The following is a 25,654-nucleotide window of genomic DNA, read 5'->3' on the forward strand; positions in this document are numbered from 1 at the left end:
AGAGTTCTCCTTCTCATGTGGCATGGAGACTGAAGGTACATGATGCACAGTGAGTGCCTAGGAACCCATAACGGAAAAATCCTAATAACTATGGGCCAGATGCATCAAGCATTTTTCTCCTCGAAACCGCTTGCTATTGCAAAAAATGCTTTTGCAATGCATCAAACCCAATTTTGCGATTCGGTAACCTAACCAATCCTAACGGTATGCATGAATGTTTTGTGACCATGAATACGGTCGCAAAACATTTGCAATTTTACCACCTACTTCAAGTAGGTGGTAACCCATTCGCAAATGGGAATGGGTCCCAAAGGGAACCCTTCTCCTTTGTGAATGTTTGTAAAAGCATTTTTAAGAGCAGGCAGTGGTCCCAGAGACCACTGCCAGCTCTTAAAAATTGAAAAGAAAGCTTTTTCTTTTTGTAAAGCATCTCGTTTTCCTTTATGGACTGCTTTACAAAAAAAAGATTGCTTTTTTTTTTTTAAAGCACTCACAGACTTGGTGGTCTGTTGATCTCAGCAGACCACCATCCTGTAATTTTTTGCGATTCCTAGGGGGTCGCGAATTGCGACCTACCTCATTATTCATGAGCTAGGTCATTTGCGACCCCCTAGGAATCGCAGAAAGTATACCACACACTTTCATGCATGCCGTGTTGAGATTCCCTAATTGCAAATCGCAAAGATTCACAAATTGGGAATTGCAAAACATTTTTTGATAGATCTGGCCTATATGATGTCATATTTCTTGGTTCAAACCGAAAAAGTACCTGGAGTATTACCAAGAGCACTTTATTATATACAGAAGAAATGTTCATACATATGAAACACACCGACACACATAAGATAGAGAAGTAGGAGTATGTAAACTGTTAAGACCCAATGATTCGTTCACGCGCTGATGCATACCTTTAGTGTGGGAACAAGTCTAGGCATCCTTGTATGCTATGTTGCATCTAGGCTGCGTGCTTGCGCGCGCATGGAGCCTTCCTTTTATATCGCCCAGACTCTCTCTAAACAATCATTGACAAATCCAATAGGTCTGCCAATGCCCGAGCTATTGGCCTTGTCAAAGTGAATGTTGTTTGTCCATGTAGTCTAGCAGCACATCTGCTGTTCAGCATGGCTTAAAGTCACAGAAAGCCCAGAATCACAGGATGTTGAGCCAATGGTGAGTCCCTTTGCCCCCATGTTGAGTTTACAATCCTGCCCCCTGGAACCCAAAAAAGCAATTTGACATGGCCAGTGCTGGCCACATCACAGTGCTTTTTCAGCGACTTTCAGCCATGCTTAACAGTAGATGCCTTGCTAGACTTCATGGCAAAAAGACATTCAGTGACCATGCTAATAGCTCGAGCATTGGCGAGATCCATTGTCTTTGCCAATGCTTGCTCCTTGTTGACAGGGTCTTGCTGAGCAAATGTGGAAGTGATAGTTGTGGAACTCATTGCCCCTACAACTGCGCTCCGAAGCCAGTCTTCTCAGGTTCCGTAAACTTTTAAAAACTTTTCTGTTCTCCGTTTAATCCCTGCATCTTTTTTAGTAGTGTTATGTTCTGATAAGCGCTGGGATGCCTATTGGTAACCAGGCGCTATACAAAACTCAGAATAATAATAATAATAGTGAGAAACAGTTAAGGAGCTTTGAACTGAAGTGAAGATGTGGTGTAGCGGCCAGAGCTGATGACAGTGGCAAAGGAAATCTAGTTCAAATCTCAGTTTCATCTTAATAGTTTGTGATTCCTGGCAAATCACTTACAGTTCCCCCTGGGTACAACCATGAATGGGCTATTGTGGGATGTAACCGGTGAGCACTTAAAGTGTTCGTGCAATTGCAAGACGGAGGATGGAGCAAGCGCTCCAAACCATGGGATCATGCACAAAAATAAGAATAAACAAGTGCTGTTTGTGTTATAACAACTTCTTAAGAAATGCATTTTTTATGTACATGCTCATGCATTTTAGTGGTATGTGTATATATGTACAAGGGAGACAGCCGGAAAACACAAGTACTCCTATGGAGTGCTTGAAAACAAAAAGAAATAGCTGTGCAAACAGGGAGCGGAGTAAAAAGACAAGTTCTTCGTCCATGCGCTATGGGAGGGCCAAATACAAGAAGAGGGCATGAATCCTGCATGCCATGACTAATGGCATCAAAGAAAATGAGAGCAATGCTGAAGTTTACCAAAGGTAGGAAATGGGCGGACTGCAAGCCCTCTGATAGAATACAAAATGTCTCTTCGAGACAGCGCATGTGCGGTACAGCCAAGCAGCACATGCGCAGTCTAGCTGAGACCTAAAAACAATAGATTTCATACAGGCAAAACCTACTGGCTTTGCCAATGCTTGTGTTTAGAAATGGGAAGATGAAAAGATTTATCGGTAATCACAAAATGTGCAACTGAGGCAGAGAATACTGAGATGATACGGTGTTTTTTCAGTAGAGGGTGTGGCATAAAGTTTAGCATGGACAAGCAGGGACGGGCGGGAGGTCGACGGGCAACCAACATCAAATGAGGGCCGCCACGCGGAGATTACGTTATTTGCTTAAGTTTAAAGTGTCCTTCTGAAAAGTAACTGGTGTTAATGTACGATGCTCCAATACCTTCGAGTAGTGCAGGCACTATATAAAACTGCACAAAAAAAGTAACTGGTGCTAAATGTAGAGCGCTCCAATACTTTTGTCTGGTGTTGGTGCTATATAAAACTGCGCGCACAAAATGAGAAAAGCAGGGTCGGGGAGGAGGACGGGCAACCAGTAGAAAATGTGGGAAGCGACAGGCTGGAAAACCTTGATGACATCTAGACTCAGCCTGGCTCCTTTGAAGAAAATTCAAGTTAAGCAACAATAACGCACAGAAACACTTCACTGGTGAATGCGGAAAAAGTAAGGAGGTGTCCCGACAGGAGAAATTTGGAAGAAATAGAGTCCCACCCTATGAAATGACAGCAAAAGGGTGAGAAACGAACAGTTCAATCATTTAGCAAAGGAGAAAAGTGGCTAGGCAATTGCAGCAGAAGCCACAGAAGCTCTGACATGCCCTGTGATAGTGCATACCCGATTCTCTTGAGGTCTGATTTTCCAACTCTAAAAACCATATAAACACACAAGCAATCGTACAGCAATTGTGCACTCATGCTGCAATCGGCATGTCAGCTATACACCAACAGGACATTAAAAGGCAGAACACCACAACTCAATAGAATGAAACAGACTACAACAGGCGGTGAATGCAGTGATGGGGGGAGATATGGAGATGGGGCGGGCACCAGGAGGTGCGAGGTAGCAAGCTGAGATGGGAAAAGCTGTGACGGGGGAGGGGGTGATCTGTGGACGGGCAGGAGGGCTGGTGGGTGGAGACTAAGCTGGTAAAATGAAATACCAGTATTTGTAAATGAAATGAAATGAAATACCAGTATTTGTAAAGTGCACAGCTACCTCCGAAGTGGAGTCCCGGCGCTGGGGGCCCTCGGGAAGTTTAAGCAAGCTATTGCCCAGAGTCACATGGTGCTTGGCTAACCGGCTGCCAGCACCGGGGAACGAACCTAGAACCCCGTAGTCCAGAGTCAGGCACCCTGGCCACTGCGCCACACCTCTTCCTCAGCACAAGCACTGTGTAAAGTGCTGAAAAAGAAAGTAAAAAGTAGCTCCTAAAATAGTCATAAAACAGGAGCAGTGGATGTTTACAAGTACTTGGTACATGCTCTGGGGGAGGGCTAAACACAAAAGGAGGCATGGCAATGGATGCCAGGGACAAATGGTGACAAAGTATATAGGACAGATGATGGAGCGAGCAAATAGGAAGCCAGTGGGTGGGCTGGAGCCCGCAGATTAAACCTAGCCTCCTTGGGACGGCGCATGCGCTGTCTAGCCGAAACCTAAAAACATATTCACTGGGTCAAAGGAGATTTCACCAGCCGCTCCCATTAAAGGACCATCAGCTGGCTTTACAACAGAACACATTGTTTTCTCCTCTGTGCGCATTCCACTTGAATCGCTGAAAGATTTCTTGGTTAGAAAACAAACAAAAAAAAAGGTTATCTAAATGTTGAATTGCAAACTTTCACTGTGTCACGGATGACACAGGCCATTATGTCATCTCGTACAGTTCAGGAAGGGTAGAGAAGGAGGGACCCTTGAAACTGCCAGACACTGACTTCCAAGAGGTATTGGACATGAGTGGCTTGTTAAAGTACGTTTACAGACATTGTGTGGTGTGTTTAAAAGTTTTCCTTTTTGTGTGCATCTGCTTTTAATTTCTGTTTTGCAGTTTTATTTTCGGTATTCTGCACTGTTAGGCTCTACACTGTGGCAATTGTTTAAGTTATGATATATTAAAATTGACTGTATGTCATGATGGTTGAATATGCATTTTTTTTATCATGGTCATTTTTCACTTCAATTATGGGATATGTCGGCCCTTTTTTTATGTTCTCCGCAATGGTTAGCAAGTTTTTTACATTCCAAGTGTTCGTAATATATCGGTGTGTGTGACCTTTTTCATTCTCACTTTCTAATATCGTTCAGCCTTAATACTGAATGCTTCGAAGCAGGGTAAAAGAGCAAATTGTAAGGAAGGCATAGTACAAAAGGAAACCTAATGGCATGTTGGTTGTTCATACTTCGTGTGCTACCATAGTACTGCTTCAAAGTGCTGCAAGGCAGGCACCTCTCTCTAATGTTCGGGCACAGATTTGCTATACAAGCACTTATTATGCCAGAATGTTCCCTCATCCCTATATAGTCCCCATATTCCTTCACTCTCTGTCACCTTGTAGAAATTAAAGTATACTTAAATTGTCACTTGTGCTATGTGAGCATCACAGTTGTGTTTAGAATCTATTTTCTCCTCCACTCCTTCTGTTTTCTTGTTGTCTTTTGAAGAAACCCTATGATATACCAACATGCCATTTTAGTATCTATTTTGATTCTCCCCTCTTTCCTATTTGCTTCTTTTTCTCTTTCCTGTCTTTTATCTGTTTTATCTCAAATTGCAATGAAGCACCCTTAGAGTGCCTTAAGAGCGATCCAAGTAACTACCCTAGCACACCATGTAATGGTGAGGCCATATGTAATTACAATTAATAGAACTATTCTTCAACTCTCTAGTGTCCATGTATCCTATTACACTCATGCTCTTGTGCAAGATTCCGAGTCCAGTCATTGATATATCTAAGGGGAGACGGTGTAGTGGGAGCAAATTACGCATGTTGTCATCAGAGTTTTTGTGGAACCACTTTAATTAGTGACGCAATGACATTCAAAATAACTGCATCAAAAGTGTACTATTTGCAACTAAATTATGATTAAAATACATAATCCAGTCTGCTGTTTTCTTAAACAACTCTTTGAAGTGGTAAACACTGCTGCTTTTGGTGGGCTGTGTGTTGCGCGTGCTTGAAGGCTAATGTAGCCTTAGCTGCAGTGCACACAGACCCTTCCAGACCCTTCCATGCCGCACAAAGAAGAGTAGAAATAGAGGTATCACTGTCTACATGTGTAGATTATTATCATGACTATTTTTCAAACAATGAGAAAGGGAAATTAATTTCCAAAATGTTGGTTATTCAAGTTCTGACTCCTAGTTAAAATATTATCAGTGAAAGTTCTAAGGATCTTATCTCAAATGTTTGAATCAGCAGCACAAGTCACGTGTCAAAAAGCAGAACTTCAGGGAAAGACAGTGAGAACGTTGCCACTTAGGCGAAGATCCATCAGGTCCCATTACTAACTGGCAAAACAGTTTAAGTGCCATGCAGGTCTTGGATCGCTGGTCACCACAAAATGTAAAGCTTGATCTGATCTTAATTTCTTTGATTTCCCTAAAAAGGTTGGGGATGGAAAGAGTTTCTAACTTTTCCTTTTATTACGGCATTTCCAAAGTCAAGAGGTCTGGGTTTAAAGTGCTAACACTTGATGAGTTAGCATATTACAGTAAGACACAGGAGAGGCAGCCAGCAGGGACACAGGCGGGGAGGCTGTAAAGTAGTACCTCATGCAATTCAATGCAATGACTTGTGGAGGCGGAAGGATCCCCAATCAGCCAACAGCATTAGGAGAAAGATCAATACTCCACTAGGGTGAGCAAAGATCTGACCGACAAAGTCTCAAGTCAAAGGCTGAAAGAAGTGGTGGACCCAAAGCCAGCACTATGTACACCGTACGCAATGGTCAGTTTGAAAAAAAAATTAGACCTACAAGGGATTTGTGTTTTTTTCTATTCAAGAATGTGAGTTTCAAGGATCATGAGCAACTACCAAAATGTAGCTCTGGTGGCAGGCATATTAATTGTATTGATATTTGTCCGGTGCTGCTTGTGTTCCAGTTTAGGGGTGAACTGGCCTTCACTTTTTTGTTTCCTTCTTTGTCTCATAGCACTTTTCATGAGGACACAAGTCCTGACCTAAGCATACATAAACACATTCATTTGGTTTCTTACAAAATTAGGTTTATAATTTCTAAGAACCAACAAAAAATTCTCGAACATGTTTGTCATGAACTGCATAATTTTCCCGAAGTTTAAGGGAGTCACATCTTTCTACATATTGGGCATTATAGTGATCTTAACCAACAAAACACACAGTAACGTATATATTTTGGTGTATTTAACTGCAAAGAAATACGTTTACAGAAAGAGTGTTGCAGCTCTTAACTTCGGCAAAAGCAAAACAGCTGTCTTTCACTAGTAGGGCTGAGGGATCGAATTTAGGAGTTCCCGTTTATTCATTATGTGAATTTGAAAATTCCCCATAGGGTTGCCGGAGTTGGAGCTGTCACCAGTGTTCACCCTACACACCAGTGTGCTGCTGATGCTGTAGCAGATCTTACTTCCACAGAAATCGTGCATGCGTCCCGAGGGCTGGAAACCATGCCAACAGCCTCCGAATCCTAAAGCCAAAAGATCACAGAATCCTATTGGGGATCGTGACTGCCACCTGTCCAAAGTACTGGGTTTTATCACCTCCCTGACCTTGAAAGGCTGTGTTTTGGTCTCCTCCATTTAACGAGCAGCGACAGATCAACTGTCTCTGGCCAAAGAGTAACTGGACACAAGAAAAAAAAAACATCAGGCATGGTCTGCATAGCACCAACACGCCGCTAGTAAAACAAGAACCAGTCCTACCATACAATATTCTCTAACAAGAGATTAGATTTGTTGGAAGAAACCGGCTAAGACTAGTAAAGTCTAAAAGCTTTTAACTTGTCTTGCAATTTCAACACCAAGCAGAATTTGCGACACAAAAAGGCATTTGCTGACAACACATCCAAGGGGACAGCACACAAAAGGAACATCTGCATCAATTCAGCTTGATGCTGCGTTTTGTTGCATTTCCAAGTAATTTAATGTTTCTTAGCCTCCTCCTTCATTATTCACAATTTCATATGGTTAATGTTCAGTGATCCAATAGAATGGTAAACTACAAAGTAGCAGCAATGCGTGCCTTTTGTGAAGGTTCACTCATCACTATTGGATCAGATTGTGCCAGAGGCTGTCTGCAGCTCGGCGACATTGGGGGTGGATCACACAGCTGGTATGTACCTGGGAACTACTGTTTATGTTCAAAGAGATGTCTGTGGAGAGGGTTTGAAGCGGGGCTTTGAATCACACAGACCACACCTGGTAGCGATGTGGAGAGACGGGCCCTATACGGAGAACCCAGCAAGAAGATCTTCAAAAACAGCTAGTAATACAGTTTAAAGAGCATAGGCAGAACAATCTCAACTGGGGTTTAATGATCAACAATGAGGCATAACTAGTGTCCAAAAATTCACAAAATGGCCACTTGCAACAAAAGAAGGGAGGTGCTCTTCTTATTATCTCATTCAGCTACGAAGAGGTCCTTTGTGTGATGAATGAGAACAGAGATTCAGAAGCGACACTGCAATTTTACTACAAGTCTTTGCAGACCAATCATGATTTGAATAGTATTTTTGAAACACTACCAATATCTCCGGGTCTAGTTTGCGCTATATAAAACTCTTCAAACTTAAACTTACCAGAAAAGTCTGCAGCTCTTCAAGCCACATTAAACAGATGCCAGCGGTTGTAACATGATCAAATAGTCCAGATACTGTGGCTTTCCACTAGTCAATCCCACCGTGCAGCTTCCAGAGGTAATGAAGAACTGGGGGTCCCGAGAGCTGGGGGTCCCGAGGGCAGGGACCGAGGTGTGGAACTAGTCTGTGGACAACTGGAAGTTATGTGTAGAAGAATTATGAACCCTCAGTTGTGCCTCCGTCTGGTCCAAGAAGCCTCCCAGAGACTATCATTGAGGGAGCTGCACAAGATGTGCATGGATGGATAATTATTTTCAGCAGATTTGGGGCCATATTATATATTAAGGGCGCCCTTTCCCTGTTTGCATTTGGCACACCTTAAAACAGGTGCGCTGGGCGCAAATAGAGAAAGTTTGCCCTATTACATAGAATGTGCTGCCCCCAGGGCAGCAACAAACTCGTGCTGCCCTGGGGCATCGCATTCAAGTGAAATATGAAGCAGCCTCTCCGTATTTCACTGTGCAGGGGGTAACCCGCTTGCACTTTTGAGTGGGATTAGAGATCTCATTGCAGGTGGGTGCAGTCAGTGACTGCACCCGCCTGCATGGGGATGTCTGGGGGGGTCCACAGGACCCCCTTTGTCCCCTGCAGAGAATGCTCTCACGGGGTGCACTGATAGTGTGCCACCTTTTAGGTTACTTTGCCTCTGCGCCCGCGTCTGTAATACTGCACAGGAGCAGAGGCAAAGGAATTACCTCATATGCTTGCGGCATGCCCACATGCAAATGACGGGACACCCCCTGCAGATAGCGCTAGCACTTTATGTACACCAGTACTATCGGTATTAAAGAAGGAGCCGCACAAGCGTCAGCGGCCCCTTTGGTTATACCAAAGTGCCCCGGGCGTGCAAAGCAGGCACAAACACCCGTTGCGCCCCCGGGCAATCTATGTTATACGGCCCATGACTTTCTGGCTCTCCAAATGTAGAATAACAGAGACTAAGTGTGGTTTGCACAGGATCAGATTCTTTGACAAGACTAAACAGAGATTCCAGTGTACAGCTTCCTGGAAAAACCCCTGCCTTTCCTCCTGCCCCAAGTAAAACGTTTGTATTTCAAACAGACTGATAATGAAAATCCACATGGTCCCAAATAATATGACACTGGACTAGCTTAAACAAAATTAAAACCAATTTATAAATCAGTGAGTTACTCTCAGAGTCTGTGCTTGATATCCCTGTCGACAAGTGGCGAAGTAGGAACGGTACCTTGGGAGTTACACCTCTAGTACCTGATGTTGTGCAAACCGACAGAAGGACTGGCAATGCTAGCAACAATATGTGGTTTAGCCAATGACTTCACATCAAGAGAGTGCTCTGCTAGTAGTGCAAGTACCAGAATGTGAAGAAAAAAACCTCGACTGAATGAGCTGTTGACGGATGAGCCTGGGAAAAAGTGTTATTAGAGGCTCCAATTCAGGCATGGCCATTGCAGCCGCGACCATGATTCAACCCTCAACAGAAACAGTGCCGCTGATCTGGGTAATAACACCTACTTTTAAACAGCATGAAGCAATCTAGCCTGTGGAGGGTGCTTTTAGACTGATCAATTTGTAACTATAAAATAAATAGGAAATTGTAACCCATTTGAGTTTTAAGAATATCGAGGTGCCATTTATTCCAGACATAGACTAACACTTTTACAGCCTGAGAATGAACCAAGACTACTTCAAAATCCCTCCTAAACTGGACTTCACGGGATCAGAACATGTGATAACGGCATTTGCTTCCAAAGGACCACCATTTATCTGTAGCTTTTTATTTGATACTATTTACAGGGCAGCAGCCTATGACGCCCAAGGAGAGAGATGCATCACCGGCAATGGATAGGAATCTTCTAGCTCTCAAATACAAAGTGCCATTTCCAAATTAATCATTTATAAATTAAGTTATGTTATATACTTTATTGTGTTTACAAATCAGATGTGTGCTTTTCTCACTCTAGTTAAAATTGTTCCGAATCATTTGATGTCACTCTTAAAGGAATGCATCATTGATGTGTTGGAAGGAGTCCGGTTCTCTTTCACTAAAGTTAAAATGTGATTTGCTAGAATTTCCTCAAACACATTCTTCCTGAAATATATTTAACACCATAAATTTCAGTAATTTAAGGATAAAGGCTGCACACAGCACCACCCTGCCTTAAAATGAGACCTATTAGAAAACAATATGTCATTATTTTGTGGTCCGCTGTCAGCTCTGATGACCTGGGGCCCATTTCTGCTCACTGCCATTATTTATACAAACTCCATTATGAAAATGTCAAGACACATTCCAAGCACACAATTGCCGAAGTTCACGGTGGGGCCAAAATTGCTTGCCTTCCCCTGAGCAGGTCTCCCCTCAAACTGCATATATAGTCTGTGCCCGCAGCTTTGTCATTTACATAATAGTTATTGTGCAGATAATAAATGCAGAGGGCCCTGGAGCAGGTCTGTGAGGTCTCCGGAAAGGCATCCGACTATGAACTTTCTAATTTCTCCAGAAAGAAGGACGGAGGGTCTAATAAATCACTCTCTTTCACCAATGCACACAAGAAGCATAAAGCATCTGCAGGTAGAAGGGAGCCGGACGTCGGGCAGCAGCAATTGAACACACACAACCCAAGAGTCCATAGTCCATTTGTAGTATGAACTCTATTTCAACTAAATCGATCTCTTGCTTTATTGGCACAGATGAAAACTGCAAGCCGACAGACTGCTGGAAAGTCCGAGTGTGCTGCACTTGTCGGGATGGGGGAGATAGGGCAATACTGTTGTGGCGGAAGGGACAATGGCGTGTTTTAATCTGTACGATTCAATATATATAACCTGCATATCTAGATAACCTGCATATCTAGATCACATTCTTACGACCAACAATTTGGTATTGTCATATGAAATATTTCTGCTAAAGGGAGTACTAAAGGTAGAGGATGATTGCTTAAATATATTACATGTATGCATCTAGTACACAAATAAGTTTCCTATCATAGTATAAAAACATCTTAATTGTCTCCATGGCAACATAGCACACACAAAAGAAAAAAGATCAGTATAAATACGTAGTAAGCGCTATATAAATGCAATTACAATACAATACATATGTAGTATGGAATGGGCCAATGTGAGCTAAAAGCTCATGTGAGTCCCAATATAAATAAACCGCACAACAAGGTAAAATTTGCCAGTGACTTGTGAAGGTTTAAAAACGAGAACTGCTTTTTATCCAAGATCGGTTTGCTTGTCCAGTGATCTTGAGCCATACAACGTCTAACCCTGCTCTCAGTATGGACCAGTGTATTTAATGTATTTCCTACTTTTTTGAGGTCGGTGTGAGATTTAAAAAGATAGCCAGAGTTCCTCAAAGTCAACCACAGTTTTACCTTCTGTGTTGTAGGTGACCTCATTGTGATGAAGGGAAGCTGCAGGGAGTACTATTTTGACATGTGAATGTTGCCATTTCCATAAAAAATAAAATGCTGAAATAGGAACCGATGCTGCATCAAAGGTTAGTCTCTAAATTACTTACCAGGAGTTCGAAAATTGTAAGTTAGGGTTCCATTTACATGCAATCTATGTGACCTCAGGTAATCTGCTTATATTGTACTTTTTTTCTGGAGTTTTATATAGAGTGAACTTGACAGAGGTATCAGAGCACTTTACATGAGCACCTGTTGGGTTACACAAGGCCTCATTAATTTTTGTTGGGCAGGGTGAGATTAAATGATTTGCCCAGAACCACAGGATGTTGAGCACCCTACCGCGACTCGAACCCGGTTCCCCAGCGTTGAGGTCGACCGTTCTAGCCGCAAGACCACATCCTCTCCCCCAATGTACTTATATATACTTCTATATAAACGTATATTAGTAGACGCACAGTCATGCCTGTTGTACATATTTCAATTTGCGTATGAACTATTTCACTGAAGTCGTTAAGTATAGGAGCTTGTTAACAAAAAACCTGCATGGACATCAGCATCGCTGCCCTCTTTAGTGTGTACCCTACTGTATCTTTGTCTCTTATCTAGATTTCTGTCTCGTCCTTGATTCAAAGGACTCTTCTTTTCGAGTCTTGCTTGAGCATTCCTTTTAGTTCAGTATCCTCAATATCCTACTCCCATTTAGTAGTGTTGGCTAGACTCCTGAGATAATTTCCATCATCCTTTTTGTCCCTTCTTCGATGAAAAACAAACCCAACAACTTTCATGTGGCTTCTGTCAGGTATCCTTCTCCCAGTCTGCCAACGTTTTCTTCATCCTTGTCTTGCAGCTCCTTTCATTGGCTGATCCCAATCCTGCTCTCCAATGACACTAATCTTCCGCAGATAGTGTTAGGTCAGTGAAATTTATAAAGCACACTGCCATCCAATAAGTGCACCCTGGTCCAATGGAAAGGTAAATGCCAACTGAAGATGTAAAATCCAAGGAGAACTCTGCCTCATAGATCAGTGTGAAAAGATATGCTTACAGAACTTTGCCTAGAGCAAGGTGATCATCAATAATACACAACTACAGCGGAAAATTGTTCAACATTTTGGCAATAGGGTGGTGTTTGGTCTAATGGCTTCGTGAGTAAGAATAATTTCCTATAACTTCGGAAGAAAGCTATTATTGTCATGAACTACTATTTACTTGTAAAATTTGAGATTTTATGCTTTCCCAATTGTTGCACAAATCAAAAATAACCCAGCTGTGACAAGCTTATTTCCAGATACCTTATCAACTTGCCTCAGTTATAAGTGACACCTTTACAGAATGCATACAATTAAATGGCCAGGCACTTTGTCTTGCAGGGAGAATACACTACATACAAATAATCACAATACTTAGTCATCAACTATCCCTCAACATGTTTAAATGCCAGGAAAAGTCTAGTTTTCCTTTATCCAAGACCTTATTTTATTGAGTCTGAAAGACACACCAGTTCAATTTCGATTATCTGAAAATCACAGTCCATGACACACAGACACACACAACTTATCTGGAGCAACTTAATTTGTAAACCTTCCATTCAATGTGAAATGCACAAGGTGGTTGGTTCATGTGGGCTAAAGTGGTGGAAGTTCAATATTTTGTAAGCTTTTTACAAGAAAACAAATTCCAGAAAAATGACAAGTAGCTATCACAATATTTTAACTACCCTGTTCATGTTCATTCTGGACATTACATTTAAATTCCATAAAAGTAATCAACAATCACAAAATGGAAACACTTCAAAGCTGAAAAGTCTCTTTAATTCGGTTTGATCTTAGGCAGTAAGAGTCGTCAGAGTGCTGAAAATTTGAAAACGACATGCAAAAGTAACAAAGGAATGGGCATACACACTCTACAACGAAGCAGCCAACATAGGGGTTGGGAACCTGTAGAAAAATATACTGGGCAATGGCAGAGGTAGGAAGACTATGAAATAATTACAAACGGTGGAAAAAATTAACCATAGCCCTTTCGAAGTTCAGAAATATTTGTCTTTTTACATTTTAATGTCCATTAACAACCTGCAAAGTCATTTTAGCATTATTACGAATCTAAGCGAACAATAATTGTACAAAGCAAAATTGAGAGAAAATATTTGCGGTTGTTGTTAAACTGCAATTCATTAAAACCTACTTTTAACAATGCGTCTAAAATATTTAGGCTAGACACAAACATTCCACCCTAAATTTAAAAGGCAATGCAGAAGATGAACAATTTAAAATGTAATATCAAACTACAGTTAAGACAGTTCAGGGCAGGTCATTTATTAACAAAAAAGAATATTGCAAAGGGGGTACAGTTGAGCAGGTTTCCATTATGTTTAGAGCAGAGGCATACTCCTGCGAACCACACTTCTGGCAAAAGTGTGAACTTTTTCCTAGAATATCCTATTCAATATAATTTTACATGAAATTTCGTTTTGATCAAGATGGCAATGAGCAGTCCGCAAAGAGGCATACAGGAAAAAGACCCAAAAGAAGCCAGAAATGGGAAATTAATAGGAGCTGAAAATATAGTATATGCCCCCGAATTCTTTCTTCTGTTTTCTTTCAGATATCAGTAGATTCTTGGTCATTAATTTTAATATCGTGCTTTGTATGGTCTTGCCAGTCCAGCCATTATGCCAGAGTCAGAAGTTAAAGGACTCAATACAGATAAACCTTTTACACGTTCTACCCTGCTTCAGGCTCAGACATACAATCAAATAATTAACATAAGTGATTTGTCGATGATAAACCTCCAAATTGGACTTTGTGAATTTAGGAAACACAAGTAGCTACATAGAGAAAAAACCCATCATGTATTTTTGCCGATGGATTCAAGAGCAAAATGCCATATGAGCTCCACAAAAATAAATATTCAATAATTATTCAAAATCAATAATGACATGCACTGTGTACAGAGACGTGCATATGGCCATTTTTGCACCGGTGTTCTCTTGCCTTATCAACCTATAGGTGCCAGATTGGTTAACGAGAGGTCAAAGGTTGATCACCCATAGAAGACCTTTTATTCATCAAAGGTATTGGGGGCAGAAGGGTCCTCTCTGTAGAGCCAAATTCCAGTATCCATTCCACAGCAGAAAATGTTCTCTGATTCACGAAATAAAGGCTTTTGGACTGCACCACAGCAACCAGTAATGGATTCACAAACCTAATGGCACTATTGTCAGCCTGCTGCCATGCGATAATCCTATGTGATCCACCTGTGGTTTTTCTATCATCTTCTCTTGCAAAGGACTCTGACTCGACCCTGGGCTGCCGCTTCAAAACCACAATAAATAAAAGTAAAATTAAAATATGCATCCAGAGCGCAGCCACATTAATTTGTTACAGCAAACAATTGATGGACGGAATGCTGACAATACAAACATTTTCCCCCAGTCAAAAGATCTGGGTTAAATCCATTGTTCTTTTTCCCACTACGCCACCCCAGTTTGGACCCAGCCATATGCAAATCAGTCTTGATCCTGTGCCTCATGGGAACAGTCCAGACCGAACCGCCAGGCTATGTCCTCCCTGGACCAGAAACAAGCATCTGGGACCGGTTTCAGGGTATGTCACCCTTCTTCAGTCAGGCTAGCTTGAATCCAGTGGCACAGTGAGCAAGGGACCCACGTCTGGGCATACCCATCCCACTTAGGTCGAAAAGTGTTACAGCAAACAATTGATGGACGGAATGCTGACAATGCAAATATTCTCCCCCATTCAAAAGATCTGAGCTAAAGCCATAGTTCTTTTTCCCACTACGCCACCCCAGTTTGGACCCAGCCATCTGCAGCCATATGCAGGTGCAAACGGTAGGCAACTATCTACTGTACTGCATAAAGGATAGAAATTGCAGTAATGAACAATCCTATGCCACTTAGCTGCATACCAAGTGTGTATTGTGGGGCACCAAGCCTCCTTCACGATGCACATGCATTCTTGGGGGAGGTGGAAGTACCCGAGTTGTAGGGCCTCAGCTGCTATATTGCAAGATTGAGTTGCACTGGATCTAGATGCCTGGCCTGGCCTTGTCTCTTTGTGAACAGGTCCGGATTGAGGGAAAGACTTATGGGAGCTGATCAAAGACACCAGAAGAGTGGAAAACAAAGGCTATTTTGCTCAGGTTGAAGCCTCCAAGTTGGGAGTTAGAATGCTTGCCTGAGTTCCCTGACCACAAATGGAAGCAGTGAGATAATTGAAAGAGCGGAGGCAAATATTTCTGACCAGTTCATCCATAGTGCATTTCCCACTGACTTCAGGATGGGGGTATCTGGCAGCGATGCTTTGGCATTTTGGGTTTTCAACGTGGCAAATACATCTATCTGTGGAGTGCCTCACATTTGAAAGCATCTGTGATGGACCTGAAGGTGGGGTACCCACTCATGGGCTTGTTGATGTGCCCTGCTCAGCAAGTCCGCAACCCTGTTGGCTGCCCTTAGTAGATGCTCCACCAGAAGGTGAATGCTGTATTGGAGCTCCAAGTGCCAGATGCTCTGTGCAAGGTGAGAGAGTTGAGGAGAATGACAACCTGCTTCTAGATATAATACATGGCTGTCATGTTGGCCATTCTGATATGAGCTACCTTGCCGCATAAGAGCAACAGAAAGAGTTTGAGGGCTAGCTGAATGGTTGAAAGTTCCAAGTAATACAGTCACTATACTTGGACCACGTACTATGTGAGATGCGTGCCCCAATCTGTGAGAGAGGAGTTCATGGTAATGGTCACATGCAGAACTGGGCCTGTGAAAGCTGGTTGGTGGGTGATCACCACTACAGAGAGCGGTGCACCTCAGAATGTATAAAGACTTGGTCTTCCCATTGATCCTGTGCGTGTGACCATTAAACTACCAGACACTCTTTAAGGTAGCGCATGCTCAACTTTACATGGGGGACAACAGCAATGCAAGAGGCCATCATTCCTAAACAGGCACATGACTGTGAACTGAATTCTAGAGGATGGAATGAAAAAGGCAGCAGGTGCTGAGAAGCCAATACCATTTGCATGTTAGGGAATGCTTTACCGATGACTCCATTTAGGATAGAGCTGAGGAAGGGCTGTATCTGAAGGGGCTGAAAGTGGGACTTGGTTGAAGCTCAATATATGAAGCAAGTACACCGCCACCTGTCTGTGTGCAAGACATTGCAACATGCTGCTGCTCTTGATCATCCAGTCATTGAGGTAGGAAAAGACAATGATTCCAGTCCTGAGGCACTATCACTGCCAGTCACTTCGTGAACACTGTCGAGCCATGGTGACCCCAAAAGAGAGTTCTTTTAACTGGTGGTGATGTCCACCTACCACAAAGTAAAGGTACATCCGCTGGGTGGATTGGATAGGAAAATGGAGGTAGGCTGACCTTGAAATCCAGCTCAGTAACGAAATGCCCTTGCTGAAGAAGTGGTACGTCCTCAAACAGGTTGGAAATATTCTGATATGATGTAATGGTTGAGGGGCCTGTGGTCAAAGATAGCCCTGAATGAGTAATTCTTCTTGGTAATAAGAAGTCAATTGAGTATACCCCTGCACCTTGCTGTGACAGGAGGAAGGCCTCTATGGCCTCCTTTTGCAGAAGTGCAAGGACCTCTTCCTTAAAAGCAAGAGATGCCAGTTGTTAGGTCTGTGTGACACTGGGGGGTGTTGGGAAGGGTGGAATGCAGTTCAAGATAGTAGCCATGTTGTATGATGACTATTACCCATCTGTCCAGGACATGATTTTCTGTCAACGGTGGAGGAAATGATGCAATCTCCCACTTAGAGGTGATGTGTAATCCAGGGGAATGCTGGGCATGTAACTGCTTAGCAGACGGGGTCTCCACCTGGACCCTCCTTTGCTTCTACACCTATTGTGGCTTGGCAGTTCAGGCTGGACTGTTCCCATGAGGCACAGGGTCAAGGCTGATTTGCATATGGCCATGTCTGAACTGGGGTGGTGTGGAGTGCAAAAAACGATGGATTTAGGCCCAGATCTCTGTACTGGGGTGAATGTATGACATTGATCTGCATTCTGTCCATCAATTGTTGTTTTTGCATTTGTCACCCCGAGTGGGATGGATATGCTCAGACATGAGTCCCATGCTCTCCACACCACTGGAGTCAAGCTATCCTGGCTGAAGACGGCTGATAGCCAGAAACCGGTCCTAGGGTGCTTGATTCCGGTCCAGGAAAGACATGGCTTGGCAGTTCAGGCTGGACTGTTCCCATGAGGCACAGGGTCAAGGCTGATTTGCATATGGCCATGTCTGAACTGGGGTGGTGTGGAGTGCAAAAAAATGATGGATGTAGGCCCAGATCTCTGTACTGGGGTGAATGTATGACATTGATCTGTATTCTGTCCATCAATTGTTGTTTTTGCATTTGTCACCCCGAGTGGGATGGGTATGCTCAGACGTGAGTCCCATGCTCTCCACACCACTGGAGTCAAGCTATCCTGGCTGAAGACGGCTGATAGCCAGAAACCGGTCCTAGGATGCTTGATTCCGTTCCAGGAAAGACATGGCTTGGCAGTTCAGGCTGGACTGTTCCCATGAGGCACAGGGTCAAGGCTGATTTGCATATGGCCATGTCTGAACTGGGGTGGTGTGGAGTGCAAAAAAACGATGGATTTAGGCCCAGATCTCTGTACTGGGGTGAATGTATGACATTGATCTGCATTCTGTCCATCAATTGTTGTTTTTGCGTATGATGACTATTACCCATCTGTCCAGGACATGATTTTCTGTCAACGGTGGAGGAAATGATTCAATCTACCACTTAGAGGTGATGTGTAATTCAGGGGAATGCTGGGCATGTAACTGCTTAGCAGATGGGGTCTCCACCTGGACCCTCCTTTGCTTCTACACCTATTCTTCCTTCAGTAGGATCCCCTACTGTATACCTTGCAGACATGATGGTGGTTAGCTTGCTGCTGCCTCTGGTACAATTGGCCCTATTTAGGTATGGGGTACTTAGCCCACCCTCTGGCTGCTTCCGAAAGGAGCCCCTAAATGATATACAGGAGACCCCATGGATTTAGCGGTCTACTTAACATTTTTTATCTTTTCAAGCATCTCATCAATTTTTGGCCTGAAAAGATGATTACCGTCAAAGTGAAGGTTGATCAGATTAGAGGTGGGTGGAATTTGCGTACTCGCGTTACGCAAATCTCCGCGAAACGGTAAAAAATCTCAGCGAACACACAGAAATTCCGCGAACACGCGGAATCGCTTGTTCGCAATGTTTTTTCCCTGTTTGCAATCGCTGTTTGGGTGCTCAGGGGGAAATATCTCGCGAACACGCATTTTGAGAACGCCAACAAGCATGAAATTTCCCGAAGTCGCGGAACACAGAATTTTGGGCAAATTTGCGTTCTCCGCAGAATGCGAAATTACACAAATTCCGCAAATTCCGCTAGCATAACGGAATTTACCACCCAGGCCTAAATGAGATGCTGCTGAACCTTTGGTTTACACCTGGAAAAACGGAGCCAGGTGTGGCGGCAGCATCAAAAACACGGATGTTTGCGTTTGGAGTGGATTTTGCCCTCCAACATAATCACCTCTCTTTCGGAGTGGTTTGAAGAGGTGTTTAAGGAGGACCTTCCTCTCCTCCCACTGTGCCCCATATTATGTCAATAAGAGATTGACCAAATTAGCTATGCATGTTTACGTTGCTTCTTCCTCCACCACCCTCTCGCCTACAGCATCTATCTTTTTACTCGTCTTATCTGAAGCAGAAGCACTGCCAGTAGCTTTGGTGGAGGCGTGCAAGCAGGAAGAGTGGACCGCTAGAAAGGCTGGTGGGACCGATCCCCTAATATACACAGGACCACTGATGGAGGGTTTCTTTTTCACCCTAGGGGAGACTAAATTGGCCTTTTAAAATACTTATGGGCACAATCTGCATCCCTTTTAGCATAAGGTGGTAGTAGACCGAATGCTCTTATTTGGTGAGTGCCTCCATGAGGAAAGTAACTTCCTCCTGGTTGTCCACTTTGTGGTATGTGGCTGTCCGCTGAATCGTCTTACGGTACGCAGCAGTATCATCAGAGTTGGGGAAAGCTGACAGGTTAGTAGAATAAGTCAGTTTCACCTTGGGGGATGTACGTTATAATCCACCTCAGGGCCATCAGTGCCAGCTGAAGCCTTCTGTCATTTCTGACTAGAGCCATAAGGCGGAAGTGGCTTATAGATGGATTTGCCTCAACTGCCAATGCTTGGGGCTCAATGCCCTACTTTCACAGGAGAGGTGCTCTGCCTCAGTGTGATTAACAAGTGTCTTATGTTTTTCCTGAGTCGCTGGCATACTCATGGCTCTCTCAGTGTGGTTTTAATGCAAGGCCCAGTCTTCGGCGCCCTATCGACGTCGTGTGGTGGGTCTTCGTTAGAAGTTCCATAGAGGTCTTGCAGCTGCATGGTGCTGTGTACCCAGCTGTGTACAAAAAGGAGGGAGCAATTGATCCAGGTGGATCAATGGGGGCGTGATTACCACTCAAGGGAGAGCGGACGGTCCAGCCTCAGTCCGTGCCTACAATAAGTATTTGTTCAAAAGGTTGACACGGCTGTTCCTCGGGAAGGAGCGGGAAGTGTGATGTACTGGTCAAAGGAAAAAGGGGTGGTTAAATGGTGTTAGCCTCCCACTGGGTATCCATTGTGTTGGATATGTTTGCCTCACACACCCTTGCAGGTGTCATGCTTCATCATAGGCGTTGCTCCTCGTCGGGTAGGCATTGCAATTCCCAACGGGCTCACCTCAAAGAGGGGCTCTTTAGCGGAGATCTTTTGAATCCAACTGCCTATGGGTGAAGTGTGGGTATGGGGCCTAGGGGTTTGCAGAACTGGGTGTGAATTAAAATATAGCGCAGGGTATCTGAGACTACTTTATTCGGGTGGTCCCTCGTTACAATTAAAAAGGTGACTGGGAGGTATACAAATGGTCGACATGTTTCTCGCTGTGTAAAAGTGACTGCGATTCGTCAGGACCTAAATGGTTCAGTCTACAAAGGAAAAAGCATTTAATGTCAAATAGTATTGCTTTTTATCAATAATTGGGAAGAATTTTACCTCAATTATGTTGTTCCTTGCCGAAGGGTCAGAAATTATTTGCCCCATCAATACTCGGCGGGTGGTACATCAAAAGAGGTGCCTCTGGTTTGTAGGCTACTGCTCTCCTTGTGGACAGCCTTAGTCCTACCCTTCCTTCTGCCGAGCACGGTACCCAGCAACATTCCCTCTGGCGTTCCCTGTGGTACCGGAGCGTCTTGATCAACTTGAAGGCATGGTATAAGGAGCAGGTGGTGTAGTCATGGTTGGGGGAGAGGCAAAGATTGCACACTTCGTGTTGGTCAGTCCATGGATATTTGGCACAGCAACAATCACTGTATTGGCGCAATGTGTGTTCCATCATCCTTAGCTCATTCTTGGGCAACAGAAAGCCTGAATGTATGTTGGGCCCCACAGGGGTCTTGGTCCTGAAATTATTTCGATGACTACTAAAGTCCTTGATGCTACAAAGGTTTCCATTCAAGACCAAAGTGACATTGGAGATCGAGACAGCCCAAAACGGGACGTAGGTTAGGAAAATGATAGTGGCAGACGGGCACATGGAGACTATGACAGACTCTGGGCCCATGCAGAGAATGTCAAACCACCTAAAGGTGGGAAAACAAGCAACATGAAGTTGCACCTCTCAGTGTGCATTGCCTGTGTACAATGCACACTGGGAGTAGTCGCCACACCGCATGAGACTTCAACCAACAACAACTTGCAAATGTCCAAGCCCAACACTAGATGGCATGAATATGCTAAGCATGTGTGTCCACAGCCACACTTATGACGAAAATACACTATGAGATCTAATGTTGGTATACCACTGTTCACTGTACATTTGTATTTGACCCACAGACTGTCAAATGCAATAACGTTTTTAAATTAAAAAAGCAAATACGTAGAACCACTACCTGGAACCGTTCTTGTGTTAAGGATAAAAACATAAAGAGGGTGTACAAGCCTAGTTTTCATGTATTGATTTGTCTCTAGCATGTTTCAGACAGGGAGGACTCTGAGGACTTCCAAGAGGTGCCCAGGGAGTCCACGAGCACTCTCGCACAAGCAGATGCTTGTTGCTCACATAGTAGACAAAAAACACTGCAGTTTGTAATCCATGTAAAATCATTATCATTAATATTTAAAAGGCAGTCATAATTCCTTTCTGCAATAAAGAAGTGTTCCAAGATATGCATGTGATGCTTGCCAGAGTACAGGTATCTGGTAAACCATTTACTGCAATTCCATTAAAAAGAAAAAAATGATATCCGGCAAATAATATTTCCTGTCCAAGCTGTAAAAGCAGCCCACAACCTCTGTTCAGAATGGAAAAGTCATTGTTTCAGTGCAGAGTGCAACACAGTGAGGGGCACGCCAGGTTAGGAAAGAAATCAGCAAGAAGCACTGGAGTCTAGGGCATTTGCACTGAACAAAAGTGGATCCAGCGCAAGGTGGACCAAGTGCAAGCTCACTGACAACAAGGAAGAAGAGACTTCAATGAGTGCAGGTACAGGGTGAGAAAGCATGGCATTACAATTTGCAGGATATCTTAAGATGTATGTGTCTGACTATTTTTGTCACAGCTAAATCTACCAATAATTCTTAAAAGAACCATGGTTTACGGTCAGGCTGGGCATTACAATATGATGCAAGATTTAGGAACCTATAGGGCCTTTCTGTAAAGCACTCGATCTACAATAAAGAGGTCGACTTTACTACCCAAATTGTCGACTGTGGATCTAGGAGACCAGAGTTCAGCGTCCCTTGCAATCTGAACTTAGGCACCCAGAGGTTCAAGGGTCAAGAGAAGTGAGTTACATGGATATATAGTGATATTCTAAGTCCATACAATTCAGAGGAAAGTTAAGATAGAATCAAGGAGCAGTGATTTCATAGTTTGCGTTTTTAGGCACAATAGTATCATAATTCCCTTGTTTGACAAAGCAGTAAATGCCTGGAAACATGCAACCACCAGTAAGCGCCATATGAAAAACACACAGTAATAAACAAACACATGCAACATAAGAACAACTGCGAGAACATCATTAATGCCACCTTCTAATACGTAACACAGCAATCACGCCATACTAGCTTGCTAAGCATTAAGCCCCAATGCCAACATCCACTAATACAAAGAGGCAAAACACACTGCAAAGCGCCCGACTCCAGAGGGCCTTATTGAGTTTATGAAATGGATTTGGTAATGGCGAACCAGACAAAGATTAAATAATCCATTTGGCAATTTTGATCTGAGCATTAAAAAATTGCCACAGATATGTTTTGGATAGGTGTAAAGTTGCTTGTTCTGAAATCCTGGCTTAAAACACCACTTATACATTGGAATCCCACAAGAGTCCATCAGAATTATTTGGTCTAGCGCCCTTCATCCATTTCATAAATGGCATGCTAGCTACAAGAAAGAGGCATGCAGGTGAAGAGATGAAGCATCACCTTGGTCAGCAAATGAGAAGGTTTCCCTGCAATGTTTCTCAGGAGGAGGGAGGTTTCCCTGTCCAGATAGGAATGCTTGTGCAACAGGAAAGAAAAAAAGACAAGAAATCAGCGCAGCAAATTTTTTTAAAGAGGTGTGTTGATTACAAAATAGATAAGCAAAAGAGATAAGATTATACATAGCATAAAACAGAGACAGGTGGTGCAAATCCCAAGTGGTCAAGCCTGGGAAATCCTCTTTAACAAGAGCTTAGACCCAACAATAGAGCAAAATAGCATAGAGTGCAAATAGTTCAAACCAAAGGAAAACAAGCTGACCAACATTCTTTTGAATTGATTCATCTCGTCTTTGTTTTGATAGTCCTTAAGTGCCCCATCTCCAATTAGTAGGTTTCAGGCCTGACAGAAACACCAAGCACTCGATTACATTAGCAAACTACTACCCTACATCACCCTAAGTACAGAGCAGATTAAAAAATCTCAGCTGACACTCCTTCCAGACTCGGGAAACAAATTTAAGACACAGCAGAATAAGTTTGAGCTTGTGGTAGCGAAATATTTTAGAAAGAGCCCATTTGAGATATACAATAGACTGTGAACCACAAATTAAATGATTTGTGATTAGGTAGGATCATGGTACAAGTTATGCCCAAGTCATTCACTCTTCAAACATGCAAACCCCTGATCCGTCAAGAATGTTCTTACCTCTAAGACATCATACTAAGGAAGAATGGAAAACATTCTTTTCAAAGATCATCAACACCTGAAAACAGTGACCACAAACACTTTTTGCATCGATACTTCTGTTGAGTTAATCAGGTTAATGTCGACAGGCAGCCCTTTCAGGGTAAGGCGGCGAACAGATCATCTGGTACATTGGATATTTGGCTAATGTTGAAGGGGCTCTCTTCTATCCCTTCTACAACAGATGCCCGCGATAGCAAAGGGATGCATTTGATCTAAACAGCAGAGACAATAGAGTGCTAGGAGTGGTGAAAATAGGACCAGCAGAAGTGGGAGTTACAAAGTAAGAAGATGTGGCATGTAACATGCAGCTGTTTCTAAGAAGACACTTAGGTAAATATAGTACGTGGTGAGAGGGGCAGACAGACTAGGCAGTGCAAAACGTAAAACAGGGCACACAATCAGTAGAGCATGCAGGGTCACTACTAACTTATAACATGACTACAAAGTGATAGGGTCCAGAATATGTAGGAGCTCAGGGGCACAGATGTACTAAAATTTCATTCGCAAAAAATCGAGCACTATGTTAAATGCATGAAATCTCAAAAGCATAAACTAAACAACCTTAACACACCTAATTCTAGTAGGAAAAGGGAGCACATATTACTAACCTATTACTTATTTACATCTAAACTTGGCTTCTGAAGTAGCGTGCTACTTTCCAGAAACTGCTTCAATGCCTTGTTAGGTGTTTTGAGCCCTATATAAATACAATTTTCTATTATAATAATAGTGAAGAGCTATAACAGACCATCTGGAAACCTGCTCACTTTGTGTTCTCCATGTAACGTCAGCGCTTCACTGGTTGACCACTTTAACAATGCTGAGTTTGTGTGACACATGGAACCACCACGTGAGCTAGCAGGTCTTCCTCTCCAACATACATTAAATAACATGTACTAGTTGAGCGCTGCATTCACCACCCAGGCATTTTCCTGGCGCCATTCACAGATAACAGATGTTTATTACCCAGCTCAATGGTACTCCTTTTATTAACCTCAGAAAGATCAAAGAGTGAGTGGACCGACCTGGATTTGAACCAGTGATCAAGGGTCAAACAGATTTCTAGAGTGAATGCATTGGTCCACTGAGCCACCAGACATCCTCCATACTTTTCTATCTCTTCTCGCACTCTCATTACAAGACTGAAATTGTGCGCCCTATGAAGACACCCCCAGAGACAACACATAATCTGCTTATACCAGTACGAGGAACAGGGAGTACACATACAACAAGAGCATGGACTAGTCGGATCCTAAAGATGCCAGGGCAGGGAAGTGAGAAATAATCTTTCAATGGAAGCAAGAAAAAAAAGCTTATATATGGCCAATTAAAAATAAAAATAAAAAAACTCTCAGGGTCTTATAGCAATGCGTGGCCAACGACAAGAAGAGCGAGATGCAAGTTGTTTTGGAATATCCCTCCTGTCTCCTTACTTGCCATCAGTCCATCTTTCCTGCTCTCTCCTCTCCACACCTCCTGCCCAAGATTCAATAGCAAACTACTACTGTTTTTCAGCTTAACAATCAATGAATCTTGTTGTTGTTGCCTCACCAACCGTATAACATTTTCTTCAGTTCAAACTTTTTTACTAAAAGTGTACTAGTCCCTACAATAGGTTGCTTCAGTCAACAAAGAACTCGTTCAGCCACAAAACAATAGAGACCATATGGACAGACAAAACAAACTGAAGGGAAAGGTCTGACACTGCAATTCTTTTAACATGTGAGCAAATATGCAATGGAGTTATTCAACTAAAATGGCATGGCACTGATGGATGGTATGTGCTGGATAGAGATGTTAGTTAGTGGTAAGGGTTTGCAGTGTTCAGGATATCTTAGCACAGAGTTGTGTCTTTGGAACAAACGGAAGGATAGTGTTTTCTGTCTTGATGAGAGATACAACTATACAAGTCTCACTGTGGCAAGTAGGTCTGGGCAGA

At 43.0% G+C, this 25,654-nt stretch overlaps 1 protein-coding gene across 7 annotated transcripts in view; it reads right to left on the bottom strand.

The window, feature by feature from the left end:
* The window catches only part of RAPH1 (Ras association (RalGDS/AF-6) and pleckstrin homology domains 1), a 342,732-nt gene that overhangs the window by 104,863 nt on the left and 212,215 nt on the right, over positions 1-25,654 (bottom strand). For 4 of the 7 annotated variants that reach the window (XM_078680285.1, XM_078680282.1, XM_078680288.1 and 1 more), the window contains one exon: positions 22,969-23,043. The exons of the other annotated variants lie outside the window; for them this stretch is intronic. In XM_078680285.1, coding sequence (XP_078536411.1) covers positions 22,969-23,043 — 75 coding nt within the window. The remainder of the gene's footprint in view (positions 1-22,968; positions 23,044-25,654) is intronic. 7 annotated transcript variants of the gene reach the window in all.

Source organism: Lissotriton helveticus, chromosome 3_1 (genome assembly GCF_964261635.1).
Source record: "Lissotriton helveticus chromosome 3_1, aLisHel1.1, whole genome shotgun sequence".
Taxonomy (NCBI): Eukaryota; Metazoa; Chordata; class Amphibia; order Caudata; family Salamandridae; genus Lissotriton; species Lissotriton helveticus.